The sequence below is a fragment of the Drosophila melanogaster genome, chromosome 3L (assembly GCF_000001215.4).
Source record: "Drosophila melanogaster chromosome 3L".
NCBI lineage: Eukaryota > Metazoa > Arthropoda > Insecta > Diptera > Drosophilidae > Drosophila > Drosophila melanogaster.
The window spans coordinates 3,769,989-3,794,337 of record NT_037436.4 but is presented as its reverse complement, the minus strand read 5'-3'; the positions used below and the strand labels follow the sequence as shown (position 1 = coordinate 3,794,337).

At 38.6% G+C, this 24,349-nt stretch overlaps 2 protein-coding genes across 7 annotated transcripts in view; one reads left to right on the top strand and one right to left on the bottom strand.

Annotated features, from left to right (window-relative positions):
- Positions 1-24,349, top strand: part of CG32264 (uncharacterized protein) — a 91,634-nt gene that overhangs the window by 12,122 nt on the left and 55,163 nt on the right. Inside the window, exons 1-2 of one of the 6 annotated variants that reach the window (NM_001104024.2) lie at positions 6,372-6,781; positions 12,926-13,915. The exons of 4 other annotated variants lie outside the window; for them this stretch is intronic. In NM_001104024.2, the coding sequence (NP_001097494.1) occupies positions 13,108-13,915 (808 nt within the window). In that variant the 5' untranslated portion in view covers positions 6,372-6,781; positions 12,926-13,107. Of the gene's footprint in view, positions 1-6,371; positions 6,782-12,925; positions 13,916-24,349 lie in introns of those variants that run through there. One more of the 6 variants, NM_168038.2, reaches the window with a different exon arrangement.
- On the bottom strand, positions 2,778-3,534 carry CG32266 (uncharacterized protein). Its single transcript, NM_168040.2, has 2 exons — positions 3,483-3,534; positions 2,778-3,251 (listed from the first exon to the last, which is right to left on the bottom strand). The coding sequence occupies exons 1-2, from the start codon at positions 3,492-3,494 to the stop codon at positions 3,030-3,032; spliced, it is 234 nt and encodes a 77-aa protein (NP_728900.1). The 5' UTR covers positions 3,495-3,534; the 3' UTR covers positions 2,778-3,029.

Sequence of the window (24,349 nt, the reverse complement as noted above, 5' to 3'; positions counted from 1 at the left end):
GTTGAGTGCTTTGTTTCGTCCTTTTGTTCGTCCTGCTAATAGTCCGGCAATTAATTGCTTGTCTGCCTTGATTCCTCGCCTGCGGCCCTCATTAATCAGGGGCGAAAATTGATAAGCGCTATGATTTAATAATAAATTATAGCCAAGGAAACGATTTACTCGGAATTTAATAAGGAAATTGCTCGGAGCCTTAGAAAAAAATTGGTATTAATAAAAGTGATTTCAATAGCTGTTTAAACTTTTGTATACAGCTCACTCTTCTTTAAATGTTGAATTTTTTCTGAAAAGGATATATTCATACATTGAGTATTCTTACTCAACCTTATAGCCACGTTTAAACAAACTCACATGCTTACTTTCTTTTATACATTAAATTATCAGACTTGCTTCAGACTAATACTGACGTTAATTTTTATTTGATTTGACGTGCCATTTACCCAACACAATGGCCACAAAAGAAAACATTTTAAAAGCAAACATTGCGTGGGCTGCCAAAAAAGATTGATAAAAAGGCAGTGCTCCATACTCTGAAGCTTACGGAATAACATTCAGCGTTCTTTGTTGATTTGAAAGCTTGTGAAAAATGATTAGAAAATATAGCAAATTTAAAGCCGAAACTATTCTTTACTCTATACCCATGAGTTAGTAGAAAGTGCATCTGTTAGTCGCCTAATATCCGAATTTCTCCAATGGCTCATTTGAAATTGCCATTTAGCTGAGGGCCCCGAACAAACACTTAACTTTATTTAGCCTGAATTATTCCTGCCATTGCTCAGACCACGAAATCTCTTTTATCTCATCACCTTTTTTTTGCTTCTTCTCTTCTCTTGCAGGTAAGTTTGACATTGATGGACTACGCAGTCTGGCAAATCGAAGGATATAAGGATGTTGGTAGAAATGCGCCCGAAAAGTATGCAATGACTTTTGACATTCCCCTGCGTGTGCGTATGTGAAAAAGACGTCGACGGTGGGCGGGAAAATCGGAAAAGCAAGGCGCGTGGGTTTTTCATTTCCAAGTCAGCACCCCACGCAGCTCAACATTATCCGCCCCACGATGCAAATTAGATTTAGATTTTGACAAAATTCGCCTTCATTAATTTTTTTCTTTTGTAATACACATCTTAAAGTTCGTTCCACGCTCAAAGGGAAAACGAATAGAAAACAAGTTTCTTGAGGTAGGCACCCTGCTGATGACAGACTTTTCCCGCTTTTCGCTTTCGCATTTCCTCTGTGCAAATATACCGTGGTGTGTCGGGCTGGAAAAACAGTTTCTGTTTGTTCTTCGGGCGACAAAGTCCTAAGAAAACAATGTGAAATTAATGGCAAGTTAAGTGAAAAGTTGATTGGCATTTTTATTCTCCGCTTGGTGGTAAAATATGCGGCAACATTAAATGTTTAGGCCTCAAATCTTTAAATTTATTCTTAAGTTTACCAATTTCACATCAGTATATTTATTGGAAATACACTTCTATGAATTCAGTTAGTATTCAGCATTTTCGTATGCTTTTAAATTGAATTCATATCCTTGTGGTATTTGATTTATTTGCTACTCATTATTTACATTATTTATGCTTTGCCACATTATTCTGCTACGAAATGCCTTCTTCTTGTTGGCCAATCAAGTGGAAAACAACATTAGCATGTACATTATTCAACGTTTAACCACATTCTGCCTTATCTAAATGCATTTATTCAGGATGTTGCACATATTTCTCATTTCGGGCCAATTTCCATATGCATTTCGATGCTCTTTTTATTTTTCACAGCACCACGGTGCACAATGCGACTGAAAGGATGCTGCAAACACCAGCACAGCAGCTCACTAACACACACGCATTATGCAAATGGCGACACTGAAGCTGACGTCTAAAAAAATGAGAAATAGGAGTAGCAGTAGCAGTAGGGCAGCAGGGGAAAGGGGAAAGAGGAAGGGAGTAGGGAAAGGGGAAATGGGAAATGGAAAGGGGAAAGTGTGCACAGGAAATGCAGGGCTGTGTGCTAAGATGGCGGCGGGGAAAGTGAAACAGCAGCTCAAAGAAAGTCCTATATTTTTTAGGCAATTATTTGTGACTGCAAACTATTTTGGCACAATTTTTATAAACATATTGTGCTTAGGTAGCTTTAAAATCAGTTTCAAACTAAAAAATATTCCTATAAATTTGAATCATTTCTAAAAATCCATTTAAACAGCTAGAAAAGAAGATGTATTTTTTTAAATATTTATGCCATATAAACATTTTTAATCTGCGGTTTTTACTACCCGTTTTCTTTTGATCCTTTTGAATTGCATAATTTTTCATGCTCAAAATTCTTATATTTATCAGTTATTTTTTCGAGTGCACTCCACTTAACCCATTGCAACTTAGTTGCCATAATTTGCACATTTTAGCTGCGATGCAAATGCACGCCGACGCATGCCAGCGACAGTTGACCCCCGACCCCTGTGACTCCTACCCTTTCACACTATCCAAAGCACAACCCCCCACCATTCGCTAGCCCCCTTTTAGCCCACAATTACCGCCCAAAACGCCCCGTTTTGCCACATGAAACATGATATACGAGCCAAAGCGAATGTTTTTGATAGCTAATGGAAATTGCCAAGAAAACCAGCAGCAACGACAGAAACAAATTCGTAAATATTCTAAAATACGCCTCTTTGCTTCCACAAGCACTGTGCACTGAGCGAAAAACTATCAGAATGTTTTCTTTTTTTATAACAAAAGAAAGCTTTCATATATCACCAATGTGAAAACCCAATTGAATATAAGCAAATATTTCGATAATCAATGGCTATGTATGTTTAATTTTTTTTTTTTCAATTATTTAACAAGTGTTTTTCTGCGAGTGTAGAGCCAATGCCACTTTCATTTTGCAGCCCCTTTTAATCTGCAGTTGCTCCAAGCAAATGACAGCAAATAGCTGGCCTTTGGTATGCGAATCTTTATCTGTTTTATCAGGTTTATTTGTTCATTAGTTCGACGTCATCGGGAATTATCGTTGTACAGTGTGCATTCGATGGTGTGGGAACTTCAGCGTCTCAGGTACAGCGAGCTGTAGGGATAGGCTCCGTAGGCGTAGGGCGTGGCGGCATAGACGCCGCTGGTGTAGGCAGCACTGTACGTGGGTGCGTAGAGTCCGCCCGAGTAGGCGTAGGGCGTGGCAGCAACCACAGGCGAGGCCGCACTGTAGGCGGTCAGGAATTGCGGCTTGCCACAGGCAACGGCCAACAGGGCGAACAGGCACAGAGCGAACTGGTTAGAAAAGTTGGGTGAAAAGGGTGAGGGGGGATTTCATTAGCCAAGGAAATAATTACAGTCTTTTGGAGCTGCCACAACAATAAAACTCCTTAGATTCAAATAGATCTTATGTTGTGACTTGAAAGGAGCTTAATAGAACCTCTGATTGCATTATTTCAGAATTCACTTTTGTCAGATACTTGTATCCTTCATAGGTATTTACTTGATATCCCTTTAAATACTCACAAACTTGAACATCTTGAATTGATTGATTTTGGTGGTATATCCGCTGATTGAACAGAAACTGATATGATTAAACAAACGCAGAAGCCCTGGCTTTTATAGTAAAACCTAAGTGGACTTTTGGCTTCACTATCGGCTTTGGTGGGCGGCCCACGAAAAGGGGCGGTGGGCGGTGGGTTAGAGGTCACTCTTGACCCTGGCACGTTTGCTCATTTGCTGTAGTATTGTTTTTTTTTCCTACTACGTTTCTGGCCCGTTTTAATTTGGCCCAAACGTCTTTATGGCCGCTTTGCGCTGCGTGCACTGCATTCTTAATAGCGCTTTTGTTTACCTATGTATGTTTTTTGCTAGATGTTTTTGGAGAAAAAAAATAAAAAATAAAAACGGAAGCAATCAGAAAAATTCCCTGAGCAAATGCAATTTGACCTCTGGCAATGTTAATTTGTGTTGGCCAGATTGTCAATTATCGTTATGACTGCCAGAGATTCCTTGCGCAGCTCCGAAATAGAAAATTCCAAGAGGAATTCCACAGCGAAGACCTCAGAGAAACGGGTTGCCTTGGCTACTTGGCTATGTGAGCCTCATTTTTCTTAGCCCTTTGCATTGCTGTTCCTATTGTTTAGATGCAGCTGATTGTGTTTACACTGCTCAAAACTTATAGTCTGATCACGAATAATACTCAAGGATATAGAAACATTTGCTTTAAATTAATCAAAAGTGAAAATAGAATTTTAGTGTTTAGATTGAAAATAGAAATTTTGTTTCAGTTTGGCGCCTTCTTTGCTGTTACGCTTTGCCCACTCCACAAACATTCAATTTGTCAAGTTGTTAAATTTTAGCAGCTTTTCAGCTGTGCCCCGCCCACTTTCCCAAGAGCGCCCACTTTCTTTGCTCTCGCCCATTGTTGAATGCTGTGCATTTTGCATTTTAAATACAATATAAATTAAGTTGGCAGCTTCTGGCATTGAGAACAGTTTTCGGCAAAGCTGCTGAATGAATGAATGGCAGCCCTTTTATCAAGATTCTCAAGTTAATTTTGCTGAAGGATAAGAAGTTCGGGGAAAATGGGCGGGGAAATCGAGGAAAAACTGACATTGAAGACGAATTGTTCGCTCGGAATGAAGTGGAATTTTATTCCGGTGGGTGGAAAACTTTCCTTGACGATTGAATAAAACGCTGAACTGTTGGGAGAACTCAAAAGCACAATACTATTTTAAAATAGTATTACCAAAGATGTTGGATACCATAAATGAGTTAAGCACAAACTCCATTTGTTTATAAAAATATAATGTGCAAATATGATTTCCAATTTATTTATCCATAAATAATGAAAACATTTAAACATAATATTTGAATCTTATAAATTGTCTCTTTAAATATTAAGTTCGTAAATATATTTGAACGATCATTTACAAAATTAATTTTCTTCGTATAGTTTTGGAGTCACACAAAACATCGGCGAGAAATTTCTCGCATGCGATAAACAGTAAATATTGCACTGCTTGAAGCAGTGCTTCGCAAACTTGCGGCGCCTCTCAAACTGCTATTGTTGTGCTCTCTCCCTGAAAATTTTCTCTCTTTGAATTTTCCATTCTGTTTTTCATTTGCGGACCTGCGCTTTTCATTTGCCGGCATTTCTGGAGCAACAACAAAATTCCAGCGCTGAGTTTTCCCCCTGCCATGCCCCCCTTTTCGTATTTATATATTTAGCTCTCATTAAATATTTTCAACTAGAGCGAAAGATACTTCCGTTTCCTGTTTTATAAAAATAGTACTTGCCATATATAAATATACATATTTACTATGTATATAAATATTTGTAACTATATATGAGGTAAATACTTACTTGACTTAATATAACTAACTAGAAAATAATTCAAACTCCTTATCAAATTCAAAGTAAAATTTGGGAAAATCTACCATTTAGTTCTTCTATATATTATTATATATAAGATTATACTAAAAGTTCACTTTTCCGAGCGCTCACTGTAGGGTGTTTTTGTAGTGGGCCTAAAAATAGGAGACGCCACCACTCGTGAAAATTCTTGAAGAGCAGTTTGGGAAATTCCTTACCGAAAAGTTATATATGGCCGAAAAGAGATTTGCCTTGCGCCATTGTTTAGTGAATTGAATTTTGGTTCAGTGTGTATTTGTTTTTGGAAAAACAAGGTGAAATTGCTTTTGAAGTGCGGTTGCTTCTTGTTTTTCTTTCGCTTCCCTCGAAAAGATTTTCATTTGCCGATTGCCTCATTGGATTTTGAGGTATTAAAGTTTTCGAGAGGGGAATTAGTATCGCATTATTTGGATGTTTCTGGTGCGGAATGCAAATTGATTTTCAATAGTTTTTCGACATTTTCCAGCTCGCCAGAGGAGGCGGCTTTCCACCCAAATTGGCAATTATCATCGGGTGGCGGAATTTGTGGGTGCGAAATGCAAATCAATGGGCAAATCTAATTCAATTTGAGTTCCTATAATCAACTGCTGTGAATGTGAAATGAAAGGCAGACGAAGTTCACTCGTCACTTGATTCAACGTCGTTTATTAATTTGATTTATATGACTTAATGATTAACCAAATATTTATCATATTGAAAAAGATTGACCATTTCGATTAAAAACAAAGATACAACTATATTATCTTTGTAATAATATTTCGATGCTGTTTATATAGCCACGTGTAAATACGATATGTTATCAAGAAATTTATTAATAGATATAAAATCGAGTTTGGCGCCAAATTAAATTTTGAATTTCCAGCCGCTCTCTTCTCGAGTGTGACCGCGCTGCCGACAAATGCCGCGAAACGGTGCAAATTCGGCCTTATCGGCCGCTAAGCAGCTGGCCACACTGCGGCATATAAACAATTTTTTGTCACAATTTTTTTGAGAGCAGACGAACGCACATCGAACGCCAATTGGGGATCGTAAAGTCGGAAAAACAGCGTCGCGCTCGCTTCGAAATAGAAAAAAAACACAATAAACATTAGGTCAAAATCGCATTGGCAATCTTTTAAGTTTCGATTTGATTTAATTTCGCGGTGCAAAGCGAAAGAGAATTTTGAAACGTTTGATTTTTGTTGTTTCGCCGCTCTCTTCGTTGTTGTTCTTTTTGTTGTTTTTTCCGGCGCGTCGTTTGGCGTTTTTAGTGTATGCGTGCGTGTGTGTGCGTAACTACGTGCAGCTGTGTGCGTGCTTCAGTTTGATTTAAATAAATTATTAGTGAAAAGCAGCTGAGAAGAGTAAAGAATACGAAAAAGTGCAAGTAAACGCAATAAAAATATTGCACATTAAATAATCAACAAGTGTAAGTGCAAAGCAAGTGATGTGCAAAATGCAAGAGCAGAGAAAAGAAAATAAAAGCAGAGAAAATGCAGAAAGGAAAATTGTTGTAACTTTTTAACAGCCCAATATCGAATTTAAGTGGCTATTAAAAATCGAAGATCGAGGCAAAGTGCAAAAGGCAACAAAACTACGAAAGCGCCCAAAAGGAAAATCCGGTTTTACAACTTCTCTCTTCACACACTAAACACACACATACAAAACACTCACACTCACACCAGCGAACAATCGAATTCTCTCTGAGAAACTAAAACTAAAATTCCTTTGCTGGGTTTTAATGAATTTTCTATGGGAATTTCACCAGCTAACGAGCAGCTAAAAAAATAATAATCGTAGATAAACAAATAGTGTGAATGAAAAATCAGCTGCGACAGGTGATGCAAAACAAAATACGCAAGGTGCAAAGAAAAAAAATACTTTCATGTGAATTCGATCACAGTGAACGCTCAGTAAAGAAGGAAGCTATTATCTGATCATATCATTATATTATTTAATTTAGAAAACAACTTTTAAAAATTACTTTAGATAATTAACTCATATGCTCATATCATTTGAAGTGCTAGAAAGTTTAAATAAATAGTTATCCATTTTAAAGCTCCACTGTATCTCAAGTATTTAAAAAACCATCCAGAAAAGTGAAATCAATAACAAAAGAATTTGAAAAAAGCGGAAAGAGCGGTCATAAAAATAGTATAAACAGAAAATAACAATAAACCAGTCAAAAAAATAAGCAGTTACCTGTCTCACTCTCTCTTTCCTTAATTCAAACATTTGCGTAAACAATAACCGCTTTACAGTAATTTCGGGCACCTGCTTTTTGTTTACACAAATGCATAAATATGTTGAATATGAATAAATTAATTCATTCAGCGTGTACGGGGCACGCTGCCTCGCTAAATGGAATTTTCACACGAAAAGTGGGAAATATGTGAAGAAAATATAGCGCCAACTTGTGTTATCTTATCCGTAACACAATTTTAATGATGGTGCAATTGAAAAAAATAGCAGAGAAATGTGCTACAATTGCTTCCTTATCAAAAAAGGTATTACCTGCCGGAAAGAGATAGTGGTAGTAGTGATAGGCGGGGAAAGAAAGAGATGGGTGTACGGTGTAGGAAATTACATATTTCATTATTTCCTCGCCCGATTTTTCCGACCAAATATTTTTATCTACTTACAATGTTGTCTAGACAGATTCCTTCGCTTTTCTTCCGTTTTTTTGTTGTGCCACCCATTTGTATATGTATGTACATAGATGTGTATAGGAAAAGTCTGGTAGTGGTGTGTATACTGCGAGATTTCGCACCCTCTCCTAGGATTTTCCTCTGCCGCCGCCTTTACTGCTTTTTGTTGTGCTCCAGACTTCAGTTTACTCCACTTTGCGACGACTTTCGACCCCCCCCCACACCCACAGCAGTGGCAGGCCCTTTTGTGAAGCACCCCCCTTTGCAGCATCCAGCAACCCCCAAAACGCATTCTCTGCTCCCTTTTATTGCCTTTCCTTGTTGTTTTCGGACAGTGGTGCTTGCCTAATTGAAACTAAGGCTGTCATAAGAAAAGAAGTCAAGACAAAAACTACACTTAGTTTATTCTGGGATTACCCAGCTATTAAACACAAATTGAAATATTGTGTAATTATAAACAACAGGACATTTTTCGAGATTCCAAATTCTTTGTTTACTGTAGAGCATCAGCTGTTATAGTCAGCTGACTCAACCGAAATGCACAGTGTGACCATGCTGAGCAACTAAAATAAAAAATTTTTGGAATCCCCGTCAGTTTACCATGTAGTTTACTAAAAATTCCTTAGATAATTGCATACTGTGGTGTTTGGCTTTGTGGGCGCCGTTTGCGCGCAATTTTAAATTTATGCGAACGTTCTGTCACCCTCTCTTTCTCCCTTCATATGCCCATCTCTTTCCCTTCTCCGGGATAAAGAAGTTTTGCCGAAACAACAAAAACAGCGGAGGATGACGACTCTTGTCCACCGTTTTGTTTGTGTTTTTGTCCATTGGTTTTTGCTGTCTGCCGCTGTTTTGCTTTTGTTGCTGCCATTGTCGTTGCAACGTCGGAAAGAGACGGAGCTACTGGGGAGCGACAAAGAGGGGTGCTGCAGACAGAGATAGCGAATTCCCAGTGAATTGTGAATTGCGTTCCATTAGCAGCAACCCCGAACACTTGTGCTTGTGGACTGTGCTGCATGGGCACAGTGGAATGGGTTGTATGACAATTGGAGGTATTACTGTGCACAATCGCAATATTTTCCCAATTTAATATTAGCAGATTGGCATTTAAAAAGGAATTTTTCTGTAGCTTAAACAAACCATTTCTGCACCTGATAGCTAATCCACCCCTAATTGCCCACTGTGCATCCCACTGTGCGACAGCTGCTGGTCAAAAGAGCTGATTGTTGTTGGTTTTGCCATTGCTGCTGTTTCGGTTTTTGTTGCCTTTTCTGTTTGTTGCTGCCTCCGTACTTCCTCCATCTCTGCCCCCCTTTCCTTCGTTCATTGAAATTTTCTTGCGGCGTTCGACAAATTTGTTGTTTAAAGTCGCGTGTGCTGGAAGTTGTTATTGGTATATTTTTGTTTTTTTTACGCTGCTGCTTTTACATAAACAATATTTTTTGTTGTACACAAAAGTTCTGCTTCCACCGTTTTTATCTGTGCGTTTTTTTCAGGATTTTTTTTCGCATTTAATTGGATTTGATTGCTTTTGGCTGGCGGCGGCGCCTCTCAAACGAAAAATCCATGAATCCGAGAGGCTTTTTTTTGTTGCTGCCGCAAATCGCATTAGTTTTTGTTACTATTTGGTTCCCAACGCTTTCCTTTCTGGTCTCACATTTATTTCGATTTTTTTTTTTTCGCAGCCCATTGTTTGGCTTTACAGGCGAAACTCCCTAAACCGGATGTTCCCATAACTTGAACTACATTTCTAGTACTAAATTGCAAAATTACCATTATCATTTAGGCATTTCTTGACTTCTTTCGGATCATTTAAGTATACTAGTTTAATAAAGGAATAATTAAAATAATAATCTACATTTTTTTGCGATACTTTAACATTGTGTGCTTTTATAAGATTTGTTTTAAATTTTTTTTTGCAAAGCCAGAGTTGCCCCAAAAATAAAAGTCGGGCCTCCCTCTCAGTGGGTGCATCTCTTTCTAGCCCACGCTGCTGCCGTCTCTTTCTCATGAGAATAAAATCGCTAAACTACTGAACTGTAAATGAGGTTCAATGAACTTGCCACAAGGCGAGTGGAAGAGAGACGGAGACTGCGAGCGAGCGAGAGGGGGAGAGTCGCTCTTTGTTGAAGCTTTTTCCTCATATTTTTTTTTTAATATGCGCCTGCTGACGTTGCAAGTTGCCCGCGTCGTTCCACATGTGCAATGTGCAATATGCAATATGTTGCACCCTGCCCACCACCCCCTTGATCCCCGCGCCGCTGCAGCCAACGCATTTGCTAATTTAATCGCCTCTCTTTCTTCTGGCGCCGTCTCTTTCGCACCCCGTTTCAATGGATGTTCATTAAAACAAATGCTGTCGACATAAAAAATAAGTTGTATGTTGAATTCATCGCTCTGACGAAAAAGTTACACATGAACATGAGTTTAATTAGTTATTTTATACATAGTAAATAGAAAATTCGTGAAATTCAAAATACATTTTATTTTACTTATCTGATTAAAGTACTTTCTATGTTAGCTGTGATGTTTTCAACAAAATGGGTGACTTTTATATATATTTTTTGTGGTGTTTTTTGTTGCACTGCCTTTAGCAACAAATGTTCAACATTCAACCCCCCACACCCCTCCCCCGTTTCCACGCCACTTCCTGAGCCCTCTTCAGTTTTCGCCTGGCCGCCTTTTTAATGCGAGTCGCGCGCCAAATCCACAAAACCGAAATAATAATAAAAAAAAAAGTAAAAAGTTAACTAACTGCCGACTCAAAACAGAATCGAAGCTAACGAGCCAAAAGTCAGTGCACTGGAACAAGCAACTCAAACAACCACAAAACATCGGACAGCGGACCACAAAAGCCTAGTTACAGTTACTCTTAGCCAAGATTTCGCCCAGCGCTGTTCTGGTTAACAACTCACTACGATTCCTATCGACTTTGTGGGCCAGCAGACTAGACAAGAAATACAAAAAATATTTATACGGGCACTTTTTTTTATGACGGACAGCCATTAAATGGGGCTTGAATTTGAGTTATTATCATATTGGGGAAAGTTTTCATCTATATTTCCAGTTTGCTATTTTCAATGTCAATATAAATGTGAAATGAATCATATTCTATGATATGAAACATTCTCTATAGATTCTTAAATATTCTTCATACAAAATGCTGGCACTCAAAGATCAAGGAAAAGTGAAAACAAGCAGAACGAGTCGAATTAAAGGAAGGAACACGAATTGAATTTTAATTCGCCGCAGTTATGAGATTCTTCCACTGTGGACCGCCCTTTGTACCTTCGGGTTCCTTTATGTATATCGTCAGGTTTCAGCTGTCGTGCATGGTTTATTATTTTTTTTTTTTCGTCGATTTCTGGATGGCGGTGGTGCCCCTTTGTGTGTATCCTGTCATCATCATAATCTTGCCGCAATTCCGCTTACCTGTGCACTTTGCGTGTCTGCTGTTTCTCCCTTTCTTCAATTCTCCAATTCTCCGATTCTCCCTTTTTTCTCTGTCATATCTTTCAACTGAACGAAGTTACCTACCTGCGTTCCAATATGCATTCTAATAAGATTTCCTTCAACTCGAGCTGACTCAACTCGTTGCCCTTTGACCTTCCCACGAGCTTTCGAATGGAAAAAGAGAGAGAGAGGGGGGAAAAGTGGTGGAAACTTTTTGGCTTTCCATTCGAGTTTGAGTTTCGGTTTGTCTGAGCTGCAAAAAGGATTTGTTTCACCAGCGGGATTTAAATGCATTTTCGAACTTTGTTCTGCGGCGCTGGTTTTTTTCTTTTTGCTCGGATTTCCCAAATGCGATTCATTTTTCAACGTATTTTCTTTGAGTAAATAGTGCCTGTTTAAGCAGAGTCTAATTTGAAATGATATATCTACTATGCTGGCGCTAATTAACTTAACTTTTTGTAGTAATTTTTGTTAGAGAAATTTAAATTTAGATATGTGTACAGTTTTCTATACTTATTTCGATTATCGCCACAATTTACCCCTTTCGCTTATCTTAAAGAGCTGAAAATTGGCTGGGAAAGTAGCTCCCCTCGTGTGTTTAACCCCTTTCCTTTAACCCACTTGGCTTGGTTACACTCGATTTCCCCACGGACACTTCAATTTGAAGTGCTCTCCCATCGGCTGTCTCGTCCTTGTCCGTTTCCTTTGTTGCCTTTGGCCATCCTCCAGAAATCCTTTGGAACACTTTTCCCTCCTGCCCGTCGTTTTAGCTTCTTTTGTTTCAGTTCAAGTGGAGCTGTGGTGCAGTGCACATGATGATGCTCCATTTCCTTGGATGGATTTCCATCGACTCCATCAGTGCGCTTCTCACTCTGTTTTCCACCCCGGGTTTTCCACATCTTTTTTGGCATGGAAAATCTTCACCAGCTGTTGGCAATTGCAGCGTTTTTGATGATGACAACGTCAAGTGGTTGCGTTCTGTGTGTTTTTACTGTGGCTTTTGTGGCATTTGTGCAAAATGCTGCATTCTCAGTTAATTTTCTCGAAGGGAAACCCATGTAAGGAATATTGTTGTTGATTGTGTTATTTTACAACTGACCAAATGCTGGCCAAGTTGTTGAGTAAATGGACTAGGCAATCAATAACTATTCAATTTGATACAAGCTTGCTTGATTTAAATATGCAATTGTGCAGCTCAGAGATGAATATGTGAGTAAAAAATATTAGATTTGGGTGAAGAGAGAAGGCGTGGTTTTTGCTGCCTTTTGATACAGATCTTGTGCTATTCAGAGATATTAGAATGACAATTAAAGCAATCTAAATAGAAACATAAATATGCAAAATTCTCTGCTAAATCAAGTGACAAGTGCCTAGTTAAACTGCTGTTATTGTTGCCTGGTGCCCCAGAAAGCACGGCAACTTGCAACAAAACCAAAACCCGCCAACAACAAGCAACCTCATTTTAATTGCAGCAATTAAGGCGCCGAAAGAAAAGTGAAACCCTTGAAAAAGTGACACAAGAAGAGTGAAGTGGGGGTGAAAAGCGTAGAAAACCCAGGAAAAGCCACGCACACGGGCGTGCTAACCGCCAATTAGCCGAACAGCCAAAGTCACGTGACAATGAAAGAGTAAGAGTGTTTCCCACTCGACAATCATGTCGTTGCGCAGCAACAAGTTGCACAGCCAACAGTCGACGGCCAGCAGCAACAGCAACGGCAGCAACAGTAGCGGCAACAGCGGCAGCAACAGCAACGTGCAGCAGCAACATCCACCGATGGCGTACCAGCAGCAGCAGCAACAACTGCTGCAACAGCTGCAGCAGCAGCAGAAGTTCCAGGCGCAGCAGCGGGGCAACACCAGTCGCAATAATCTGGCCACATTGGTGGCGGCCATCAATGGACACGACGGCGGTCAGAACTCACCCGGCAACAGTGGCTATCAATTGTCACCCGCTGCGGCCTCCAGGGTGGCCCATGCTCCGCCCCACTCGCCGCTGGGTCCACCCTCATACTCAGCGGCCACCGCTCAGTCCGCCTTCAGCTACTACGGACAACATCAGCAGCATCAGATGCAACTGAATCACAATTACCAGCAACAGCAGCAGCAACAGTTTCAGTTGCAGCAGCAACAGCAGCAGCTGCAGCTACCACCGCCCGATCTCACCGATGGCATCGATCATCCCTCCGCCCAGGCTGCCACGCCGCCGGACTCGCCAAACGCCCAGTCCACTGGCCCATCGGATCTGGAGCAGCAGCTCTGTGTGGTCGCCAAGATGCAGAAGTCGGTGACCATAACAGTCACGCCGCAGCGCAGCAACTCCATGGACTTCCTCAACTTCGAGGAGAAGCGTCAGCTCATCGCCTCGTCGTTATCCTTATCGGATATCCTGCACAGCAGCAACGCGCAGCAGCAGCAGCAGCAGGCGGCCAAGGATGGACTGGCCATTAACGGGGGGCAGTGCGGTAAGTTTGCGAGGGTTTTCATTGGGGAAATATAAAGAGGGATAGTTATATGGCTATCCAAACTTTGGGCTTTTATATGTAAAGTCTTGCGAAGTATTCTTGAAGTTATGAAGAAGATTTTCTATGATATTTATTTCTAAATCCAATTTAAAGCCTTCTAAATTAGCTCTTTAATTTCGTTAAATTTTATTTACTGTTTTGCTTCTGATGGCATATCCAATGCAGTTTACTTATTTTACGCGTGAAATTCCCCTTTGAATGTGGTCTTTTTTAAAGCGCCTTTGTAAATGTGTCCCCTTTAAACTCATGTTTGTTTTTAAAACTGAATCAATTTTAAAGGGGAACCGCATTCCATTGGAACTTCACCCTTTTAACCGCACCCTCAAAATTCCCCTTCCCCTTCCCCCTCCCCTTCCCCACTGTATGTCACACCTGATGTGTGTGCAGTGCGCACAAAAGAAGAATTAAAGCTGTGCCCTCTGCCAGAATCTGCCCCTCTGTCGTTGAGCATATTGTTTCGCTTTAGGCATCAGATAAAAGCGTTGACAAACCCAATCCGCTGCCAAATGCAGCCACGCCCCGTTTTTCCACCAACCGCCCACAATCGCAGAGTCAAGTGCAGTGAACCATTTTGGGGCCCGTCGACGGGCAAACACAAATGGAAAATGGAAAATGGGAAACGAAAAACGATGAAAAAGAGCACATTTCCGTTCTGCATTGAAGTGTAAAAAACGAATTAACAAAAAAAAAAAAAAAAAAACAGTATGGAAGTTAAAGTTTGAAACGTGCATGCAAACAAAAACTTCTTCAACAGATGTTTAAATGAATTATATTCAAACTGAAGTGAGTGTAACTGAATCTCGAAACGTTTCCTTAAATTCTTATAACTTAAATTTAAATTTTTTGTTTATTTATTTTCCCATGAAACAAGTTATATTATACATTTATATTTGAATATCTTTATCACTGGGCACAGTTTGATTTATGCTCTCTTATTTAATGTGCTTCTTTTATTAGCCCCCTTTATTTGCCACCTTTTATTGGGCTCATTCAACAAGTCATCGTGGCAATCATTTGTGCCCCATATCCGATTACCGTGACATGTCAATACAAATCACCGTGGACCTCAGTTGCCAACTTAACCCACTTACCCACTGGCATTTTCTTTCGCTATTTTATATATGTATATATATTTATATTTATCCATGATATACTTCGTGAGTTGAGTGACTCATAATCGGGCATCATCAATCAAAGCAAACTTAATTCGAGTCGAGAGAGAAATGCCAAGCGAGGCAATAAAATAATAAAGCCCCCCAAATGAGCTTGTTGACTATTTTTAGACAAATTAGCTAAGTTTTCGGGGGGCATCTCTCGCATTATTGGCATTTAAAGATGCAATTAAAGTGCTTTGCACTTCTTCAGTTTCCTCTGAAGATTTCAAGTTCAAGTGGAGAATGAAAATGGCACTTTAATGCGTCTGGAAAGAAACAAATTTAAAACCAGATAGGAGATGGATGGATGTGGGCTAATTCAGTGTGTCAAACCAGAGTCGATGATTCATTCCAGTTATGTGAGGAGGTTGGTTGTACGTAAGCACAGGTGTTCGACGCAAGGTGCACGAAAAAAATTAAAATATAAATTAAAATAGACATCTTTAAGTATTTTTGGAGATTATTCACTCATCGTGATTGATATAAAGTTTTATAAATGAAAGTTAGGCGTCCGATTTGAATGTCATTTTATATTTGATAATAGATGTGATCGTATGTCAAGATATTTTCAACACAAAATGATTAGTAATTGAATGTATCTATAATGATAAGTAAAGTTACTTAAGTTACTTATGATCACATATTTATTGCCACATTGTGGTTAACCACGAAACTGGTGTCCAATTGTTTTCTGTGCATGTGTGGAAGTCAACGTCTTTGTTTCTGTGTGTCTTTATTTTGTTATTTTTGTTATTGTCGTTTCACTGCTTTTGGTTTAGCCGCATTCCTTGAATATTTTTGCAATTATTTTGTATAAAAGCGGTGTCGATTAAATCGGGTTTTCTGTTTTATGTGTTGCTTTCATTGCAGTCGATGTGATGTGCGAAATTGTTAAGCATTTATATAACAACTGCTTTTATAGCCTGGTCATCAATTGATCTCCGAATTAAAAGCTTCCCCTCCAAATGACTTGTGTGTTATTTCCCATGACATTTGTGTGCGTTTTTTTTTTTGTTATTTGCAAAAATTGTAAAATCAATAAAGAAAAAAACCGGGGTGGAAACCGGCGATGGGAATTTACGATGTTCAATTACTGGTTCGCAAAAAAGGCGAACAACAAATTGCCTTCAATAAAGCATAAATCGAACTAACTGCCGATCCCCTTACCTCCTTTTGCCACCTGAAAACGCTTTTCAATTTCGTTTCAATTCATTTTTGCCAGCGAGCAAGTCTTCTGAAAATTGTTCACCCTTTTCTTGTTCAAAATTTTCTGCCCCAGCTGGGCAAATCAATAGACGCTGCTGTTCTAGTAGAATTATTTTTTCCAATTTTCCTATCCATAATAAGGCCATAAACTGCATACAATGTCGTCGCTTCACCTAAAATTTCATTGACGTAGATTCGATTCTGGACTTGTTTTGTATTTTTTTTTTGCTGCCCGTTTTTCTATTTTCAATTTGCACGCCAATTTCGCTGTCAGATCTACAGTTACTGCCCATTAGCCGTAAAAAAAAACACAGTAGCCATAAAAGTGGAGTGCTGAAATGAGGAGGCAAGTCGAGTTGACTGGAGCTGAAAGCCGACGGACGCCAAAAAGCAAACAAAGTTGTCGAAACGGTAGCAGGAATAATAATAACAAAGTCAGGCGAGCGCACATTAACCCATGCAAATATTAAAAAAAAATAAAAAAACATTAAAACTCGTAAGAATTATCTAGTACCTAATAATGACTTTAATTTGCTAATAGGCCAATCTATATAACCAAACTTTATATATACTATAAATTTGATAGAGTGGGAGAAACGTGCCGCTTATAAAAAGCCTCTAAACAAAATGTGAGCACTTAATTGTGCCACAAAAACTGGGGGTTAATGTCGAACTTGAAACTTGACACATGAAGTGGGCTCCAAATGGGGATAAAAAGGAGGCGTCTCCAGCTTTTGTCGGTGCACAATTTTGAAGGGGTTGTGTCCGCCTCTGTTCCGCTATTTATACACCACAAAAGACAGGTAGACAATGAAAAACCCACTGAAAACTGCGTATCCTGGGTTCTTTCGCTCTCTTTAACCCACTCATTTTTTGGCATCCAAATTTAGTTTTCATTGTTCTCACCTTGTTCACCTTTTTTCTTTTTTCTTTTTTTGCGACTGACGGGCATTGGGGCAAAAATTTGGCCATCGCTGTCTCTTTTCTTTATGCATTTATGGGGCCATAATCGAACCGAATGGAATTAATCAATATATCGGCGTCAAAATGTTTGGCTGATTAGAATTCTTCTATTTTTGGTCTGTCTGCAGAAGAGGGAAGTGGGCGTTTTTACAATCTTCAATTTGGATTCTTACGTAAGCCTCTCGGCGTTTTTACATTTATTTTGCGTTCTTGTGTGTGGGTTCAATCGCATGTGCTAATTGCTTTTGGCTAGAAATGATTACTATTGATTACTGTAGATGATTATCCACTTCATCAGCGAAGTGAGAAATATTTTGTAATTTTTAATAGATTTTTTCTTTTTGTCGCTGTCTTTGGTTTCCAGTTGCGATAAACTTTCTGAGTCATCGAGCGGTATTCTCTTTGCATTGCTTTAACTTGGTACTTTTGTTTGGGGAACTGTGGCTTTGGTTATTGCCAGATAAGAGTTGTTTGCATAAAACGTGAGTTTACCCATGATTGATAAGTATTTATTTACCGGTCGATTGGGGAATCGGAAGATAGCTCACTAGGTTTTTTTCACTATGCGAAATGCGAAGAATTTGAGAAAATTGTGATTGTGCTTTTATGGCACAAAATTAGAGTAGAATGCAGTCAATTCCGAGTGCCAAATCCTGACATTATCTTGAAAACCTTTATAAGTTCATGTTAGCCGCCGGCTTAAACTTCATTTCACGAGTTTTGAAAGCGTTTTAACACATTCAACTGACAGCTTATTGAACAAAAAGCTTCGGCAATAAACTTAGAAACCGGGTAACGAATTGAAGCCATGACCCATTGATGATCCGAGGCATATGATTAATGAACCGACGTCTGTAATGACCCTCGGCCAACTCACTTAGTGCCACTAACTTGGCCCAGAGTACGTTGAATACTATAGCTATATTTCTATATACATATATGTATGTGTCCCATAGTTCCATCGAACAATGATCGATCACATTGAATGGACCGCACCCAGGCCAAATAAAACATAAAGCCAACACGACGGCCATTAATCAGGAAAATGTTTATGTTAATCGGTCAATCGACAGAGTTCAGCACAAAAAGTGCAGCATTCAAAAGAACCCCAAGCCATTCAACAAAGATTGCAATTTGCTTGCTGTTAATGGCTGAATATGTATGAGTCTTTGTAAAGTTCAATTTCAATGTGAATAAAAATGCGTGAATATGTAATGAATGGAGGGAAAAAATTCTGGGAAAATATAAATATAAGAAAATGCAATGAAATTTGCATTTATAAAAGAAAATAAAAGAAAAAGTAAAGTAACTACATCCATAAATCCAAAACTGGTCTCTCAGTGCATTTATGTATTCAGATTTGTATCTGTCAGTATTCATTTGGTTGCTGCGCTTAATTAATGAGTAGGAACTGCGAATGATGGCCAGACAGAGGAAGCTGCATTGCAGGTCAAGAGTTTTTGGGATCCAGTCCATTTCAAAATTGATATCACTCTGTCGTTCTGTCTCTGTTGCACACTTATGCTGTCCGTCTCTTTCCGGCGGAACAAATATCTAGACTAAGTACAGTCTGCGCAAAATGTGTCAAAGTTTGCTGCTCATTTCCGTTGAGTGTCATCATCGTCAACGTCGTCGTCATTGTCATCCTGTGCAGACATCCGACCAGACATTGTCCAGGTGTCGGATTCTGTTTGCGTTGCCATTTTCCATCCTACCCACTTTTCACAGATTTCCCTTATCTGTCTGGCTGTTGGCCAATTTGACAGTTGGAAAGTTTGCCACTCAACGGCGGACAAAGTTTTTCCGATGTGAAAAACTGTTTGCAGCCATTGCAAAAATATCAATTAACGTGTAGTTAAAGTTTGTCGTTTGTGTTAAGAATTTACATTCAACGAGATTCATTCAACAGATATTGATGCTTAGGATTCATTCAGTTTTACACTCAATTTAAGATGGGCTGCATAAATTTATTTACTTTTAGTGCACGTTTAAAGCAAGGGGAATAATTAAATCACAAATATTTAAAGTAATTTATTCTGATTGCTTACTTGTTATTTTCTCATACATGTTGAACAATTTATATGCAAATTTCCAGACAACTTAAGGCTCTGACGCAAATTAGTTTAACAACATTTTCAGCTTTCTGTAGTTTGTGTACTTATATTTTACTATTTTTTTGTACTTTACTGGCTGTAAAACAATGTAAACAATTTGTCTAAAATGTAATGAAAATTGGCTTAGATTTTAATAAGAATGTTATGCAAAAATTCTCTGTTGCTAGCAAGCAAAAAAAAAAAAATAGAATACAAAAAGAATACAATGCAAAGTTAAATAACCCTGACATACATTTGCGGAAATTATTTTGTGAGCTGATTAAACAAATGCCAAATAAAAGCGAATAATTTTTCAAGGATTTTTAATTAAAATGTGCTGTGTGCTCAAATTGAAGTTCAATTTTATTTTTATAGGTCGATGAATGAAATTCATTTGGCTATTACATACACAAAATTATGCCTGGGAGTTTTATTTGCATTTCAAAATATCTTGTAAGTTGTTTGTAAATATTTACCTTCGATTTCGTAGACGATAGGCCATTGAACCTTGTTTAAATAAAGATAAATGAACAACAGAGTAAATGTGTTCAAAGTTGTAATGCGTGGAAATTTGAGACCCTACCCTTGAGATTTTTTTCCGCAATTTTTTCTCCAACACACGAGTCAATTAAGTCGATGACGATGTTCATATCTATTTATAAAACCCTTCGGAAGATGTCAAATGTCAATGCAATTAGCGGCATGCATTTTATATGCGTCCAACTGGGCGTATGAGGGATTTTATTAAAGCTGGAAAAAAGTGTATAGAAAATGGGAGGCAGCTGCAAAGTCTTTGACGATTTATGGCCAAGCATTTAATATGCAATTTGTTATTGTTCATTCGTTCGATCGTCGCATGATTCATTGCCATTCCATTATTCATAAAGTCTCCTTCTCCGTTTAATTTGAACGATTGTTAGCCGCACGAATTTTGACCAATTACGTGCTCTCTCTCTCTGTGTAGGGAGAAATGCGGAGAAACATAGAGAAATGGAGAAACGGTTGGGCAGAGAAGCCGGGAATCAGTTCTGAAATTGGTTTCATAATTGACTTTGACACAGACGCCGGCAATTTGCCGGTAAATAATGGGAATTGTGCCTGCAACGGCATACAATTAGCTGCAACTTTGATTGCCTGGGCTCAGGTGAATGAGATGGTTGAAGCCATGGGTATTTTTGTATTGGAATTTGATGACAAATGACAAATGAAAAAGATGTTATTACGAATTCAAGGAGTATTTTAAATGAATGATGAGATTATTTATAAATATTCAAGCCTGCTGTGCTTGTTCATTTTTCTCTCTGTTATTTTTAGAGATCTTAATAATCAGTAACTCTATAATAGTGTCCATAGTAATTTAGCTGTCATTCACTCTGCTCAATGTCAACAACTATCTAGGCGCGATGTAAAATGATTCGGATTTTGTCATTGCCGATGACTATGCCGTTTCGCTTCAATGCTTCGGGTTCATTCACGAAACGAAATATACGAAAATAAACAAATTCAAATCAATATACACCCCACACCGCTATGTTTTCCCTTTGCTGCGCAACGTTGCGTATACGTAATGCGATTTTAAAATTTTGTGCATGTGCATTTGACGATGTGCGATGCTTTTTCGATACCTTGCCCAACAACGTGCCACCGGGCGTGACCTATCCCCCCAACTGAACTCCCCTTTCACTTGCCAATTCGATTGCAAACGATTACATTTAATTTCAGGCTTCATATTGCAATCAAATCGACATTAGACCGGGCCCACAAATTGCCAGCGACTCGGTGTGTGCGTTCAATTCATTTGTAATTGCCATTGCCTGGCTTCAATTAGTGCCGAATAACCTTCAAAAAAATAAAAAAAAAACAAGAAAAAACAAAAAAAAAACCACACCAAAATCTATTTTATAAAGAAAATTAGCATGGGGTGCAAATGAGAGAAAATTGCAATTTATTTTTCACACAAAAAAAATTTTTCTTTTCTCTGCGAGTGTTTCACTTTCCGCCAAAGGCTTCAACCTGTCTGACATTTTGGCCACGATTTTTTTTTCTCGCACTCAGCTAGAGATGAGCCGTGATTTGAATTAGGTCTTGAAGATTATAATTTATTAACTCCTTAAAGTTACCAAAAAATTTATGTGAATTTATTTGCGAGTGTGAAGGAAAATTTACATTTACCGATGTTTACGATAATAATAGCACATTTTTCTCACGCACCCACCGCCAATACATTACTCTTATTCACTGTAATTAACTTTTGGTTTGTTTTTGTGGGATTTCAGCTTTGACATGTTGTGTCAGCCTCAGTCTCTGATTTTTCACTCACTTTTGCTTTTGTGGTAATTTATTCGTTGGCTCAAATACAAAATGTGTTGCATGCGATAAGTTGTAGAAATAATTTATATATATACCTTTGACTTTGTTAGGTGCCTAAAATCCCCGGCTTAAGTTTATTTCTCAACTCTTCTTCTCTGTGTTGTTTTTAACAAATTGTTGAGCACATCACGTTGTGCAAATAAATTCCCCCATGTTATTGTTAGCTGTTCGTTTTTTATTCACTTATATTTATTCATCGTGTTTGCGGTGTAGTTATCAGCGACGATTTTTGTTTATTTATAAGCGAGTAGTGCGCTTTAAAGTGGAGCAAGCCAATTGACATTTTACGTAGAACGGAATTCGTACACCTTCAATAGATCGTATATGTATGTACAAACAAATGTACCATATATAGAACGTTAAATGTATAAAAACCAAAGCAGCTTATTTAAGCTGCAAATTCAAGTGAAAATCCATACGTTTTGAACCCTTTGCATAAATCCAGCTTAAACATTCATAATTTGTGTGCTCGTAATAATTTATCCGCATATCGAATGGATGTTTTCATACTTTTACTCCTTGACTCTCATCTGGTTGTCAGTTTATGGCTTGTTTTTTGCCCGAGTACTGTGTTTTTCCCGTTGCTACCCCCACCCCCCTTGAGGTACCACCCATTCACATCGTGTAACATTACATACCTACAACAATGAGAAGAAAACATTTTTCCAGCAAGAGTCAGCCATATTTCTTGGGTTTTCTCTCTGCCTCTTTAACTGTCTCGCTTTTGGCCTCAAGCGAATCTGGCGGGCGCCCCGAAAAATTTAAGACCCACTACAGTGGTTATTGTTAAAGTGTATACTTCATAAAATATATGGAATAAATATCTAAATAATTATATCTTGATATAATATAGGTTCATAAAAGCAAACAATAGTACTTATTATTCATATTTAATAGTCAGATTTATCCATCTGTAAAAAATTCATGTTATCAATGCCTTACTGTAGTAGTAACAAAAAACTGCCGCTCAAGCGAGAATAGCAGCGAAAACAATAACAGCAACAACAAGCGAACAATGACAACAACTTTCGCGAAAACCCGTTGCTGTTTTTTGTTTGGTTATTTTTTAATGATATTGTTGCTGTTGCTTTTGCCGCGCCCTTCACTGGCTTTTGTTGTACTTGGTTGTTGTTGCCAAAATCTTGGAAGCTGCTGCATTCATTCAAACGTCCAACGATGCTCCCCAAACCGGTTCTCGCCACAGAAAATCGTGTAAAGAAAATGAAATAAAAATAATATAATGACGACAACGTCGACTGCGTTGTTTATTTTCGTGTGTTTTGCATATAGCGCACATTATTTGCCTTATTTTGTATTTGGTTTTCCCTTTGGGCCATAAAAAAAAAAAAAAAACGGGGAAACAGCCGCGGAAATTGGGGAAGACGCGTCCGAAATTGCCATTTCGTCTTAACAATTTCTGGTCTCGTGCTGTGATTCTGATGATGTGTAATATCTGTTTACCAGCCGGTTGGGTATGCCGATTTTATGATCTTTTGGACTGGGAAACAAATTAGTTTGAAATTAATTAACTGCTCGGTGTGGGAAGATGCAATGGGTTATTTTTTCCCAGCCATATGAATAAATTTATTAAAACAAACATCATGAAAAGCGCTGCTATAAATTAAGTCATTTTCCTTTGCATGTGAATTAAACCAATTATAAGTTAATTATTTTAGGACTTAAATGTTGAAGTGATTTTAAAGATGAGCTAACATATTCACTGTTCTTATATTAAACGAAACTAAATAGCGACTGTTGGCATTTCTTTTCAACTAAACATGTTCACCAAGCGAATTTGTCACCCAATTTTCCGGGTATTTTCCGCATTTCCCCCGCCGCTGCGCGATTCTCTTTGTTGGCGCCATTCGAAATGAGTCGAAGATTTTCCTAGCTGTTATTCTTTGTAGGGCGTCTGCTGTTGGCCAAAGTAATTCCCTCAAAGTGACACACATTTGCGAGATACACAAAACGAAACTAGAAGCAACTTAAAGATGCTGGACTCACTTCACTTGTGTGTCCTCCTTTTCGCACAGTTTTTATTATGTAACTGGCGGCTGCTGTTGACCAACAATTGACCACAATTGGAGCAGTCGCTGCGAGAGAAGCCCAGTTATGGTAAGAAGATCAGGAAGCCAAATAGTTGTTAGCCCATTTGCAGTAGTTTTACAGTTGGTTCCCCTTTATTTTTCTACCTCCAAGTGCCCAACAAACCCCCCCCCCCCACATCTTTCTCCTATGGCTCAGGTAGCCTAATTTCAACGCTTCAATGCAGGCAGCACTTCGAAGTTTTTCACCATGTGGGTGTAGTCTTTTTTATGCTTCACGTTGTTGTATGCCAGAGCTTATCTGAAAAAGCAGCATCAAGAGCAGGGAAAAGTGGGCGGGATTGGTCGGTCCAACTTCGGAATGAGTCGACATATCTAGTGCTGTTTTTGTTGACTTTTCTTTGCCTTATCTTCATCCTTTTGCTGATTTACGGGTATGTATTTCTCCCATTTTCTCGGCATCAATTGTTTGGGAAAGAGATTTTCCAATGCAAACTGAGATGGAGCCTCAAATAGCAGAGTAGGAATTTAAATATTTGTCCA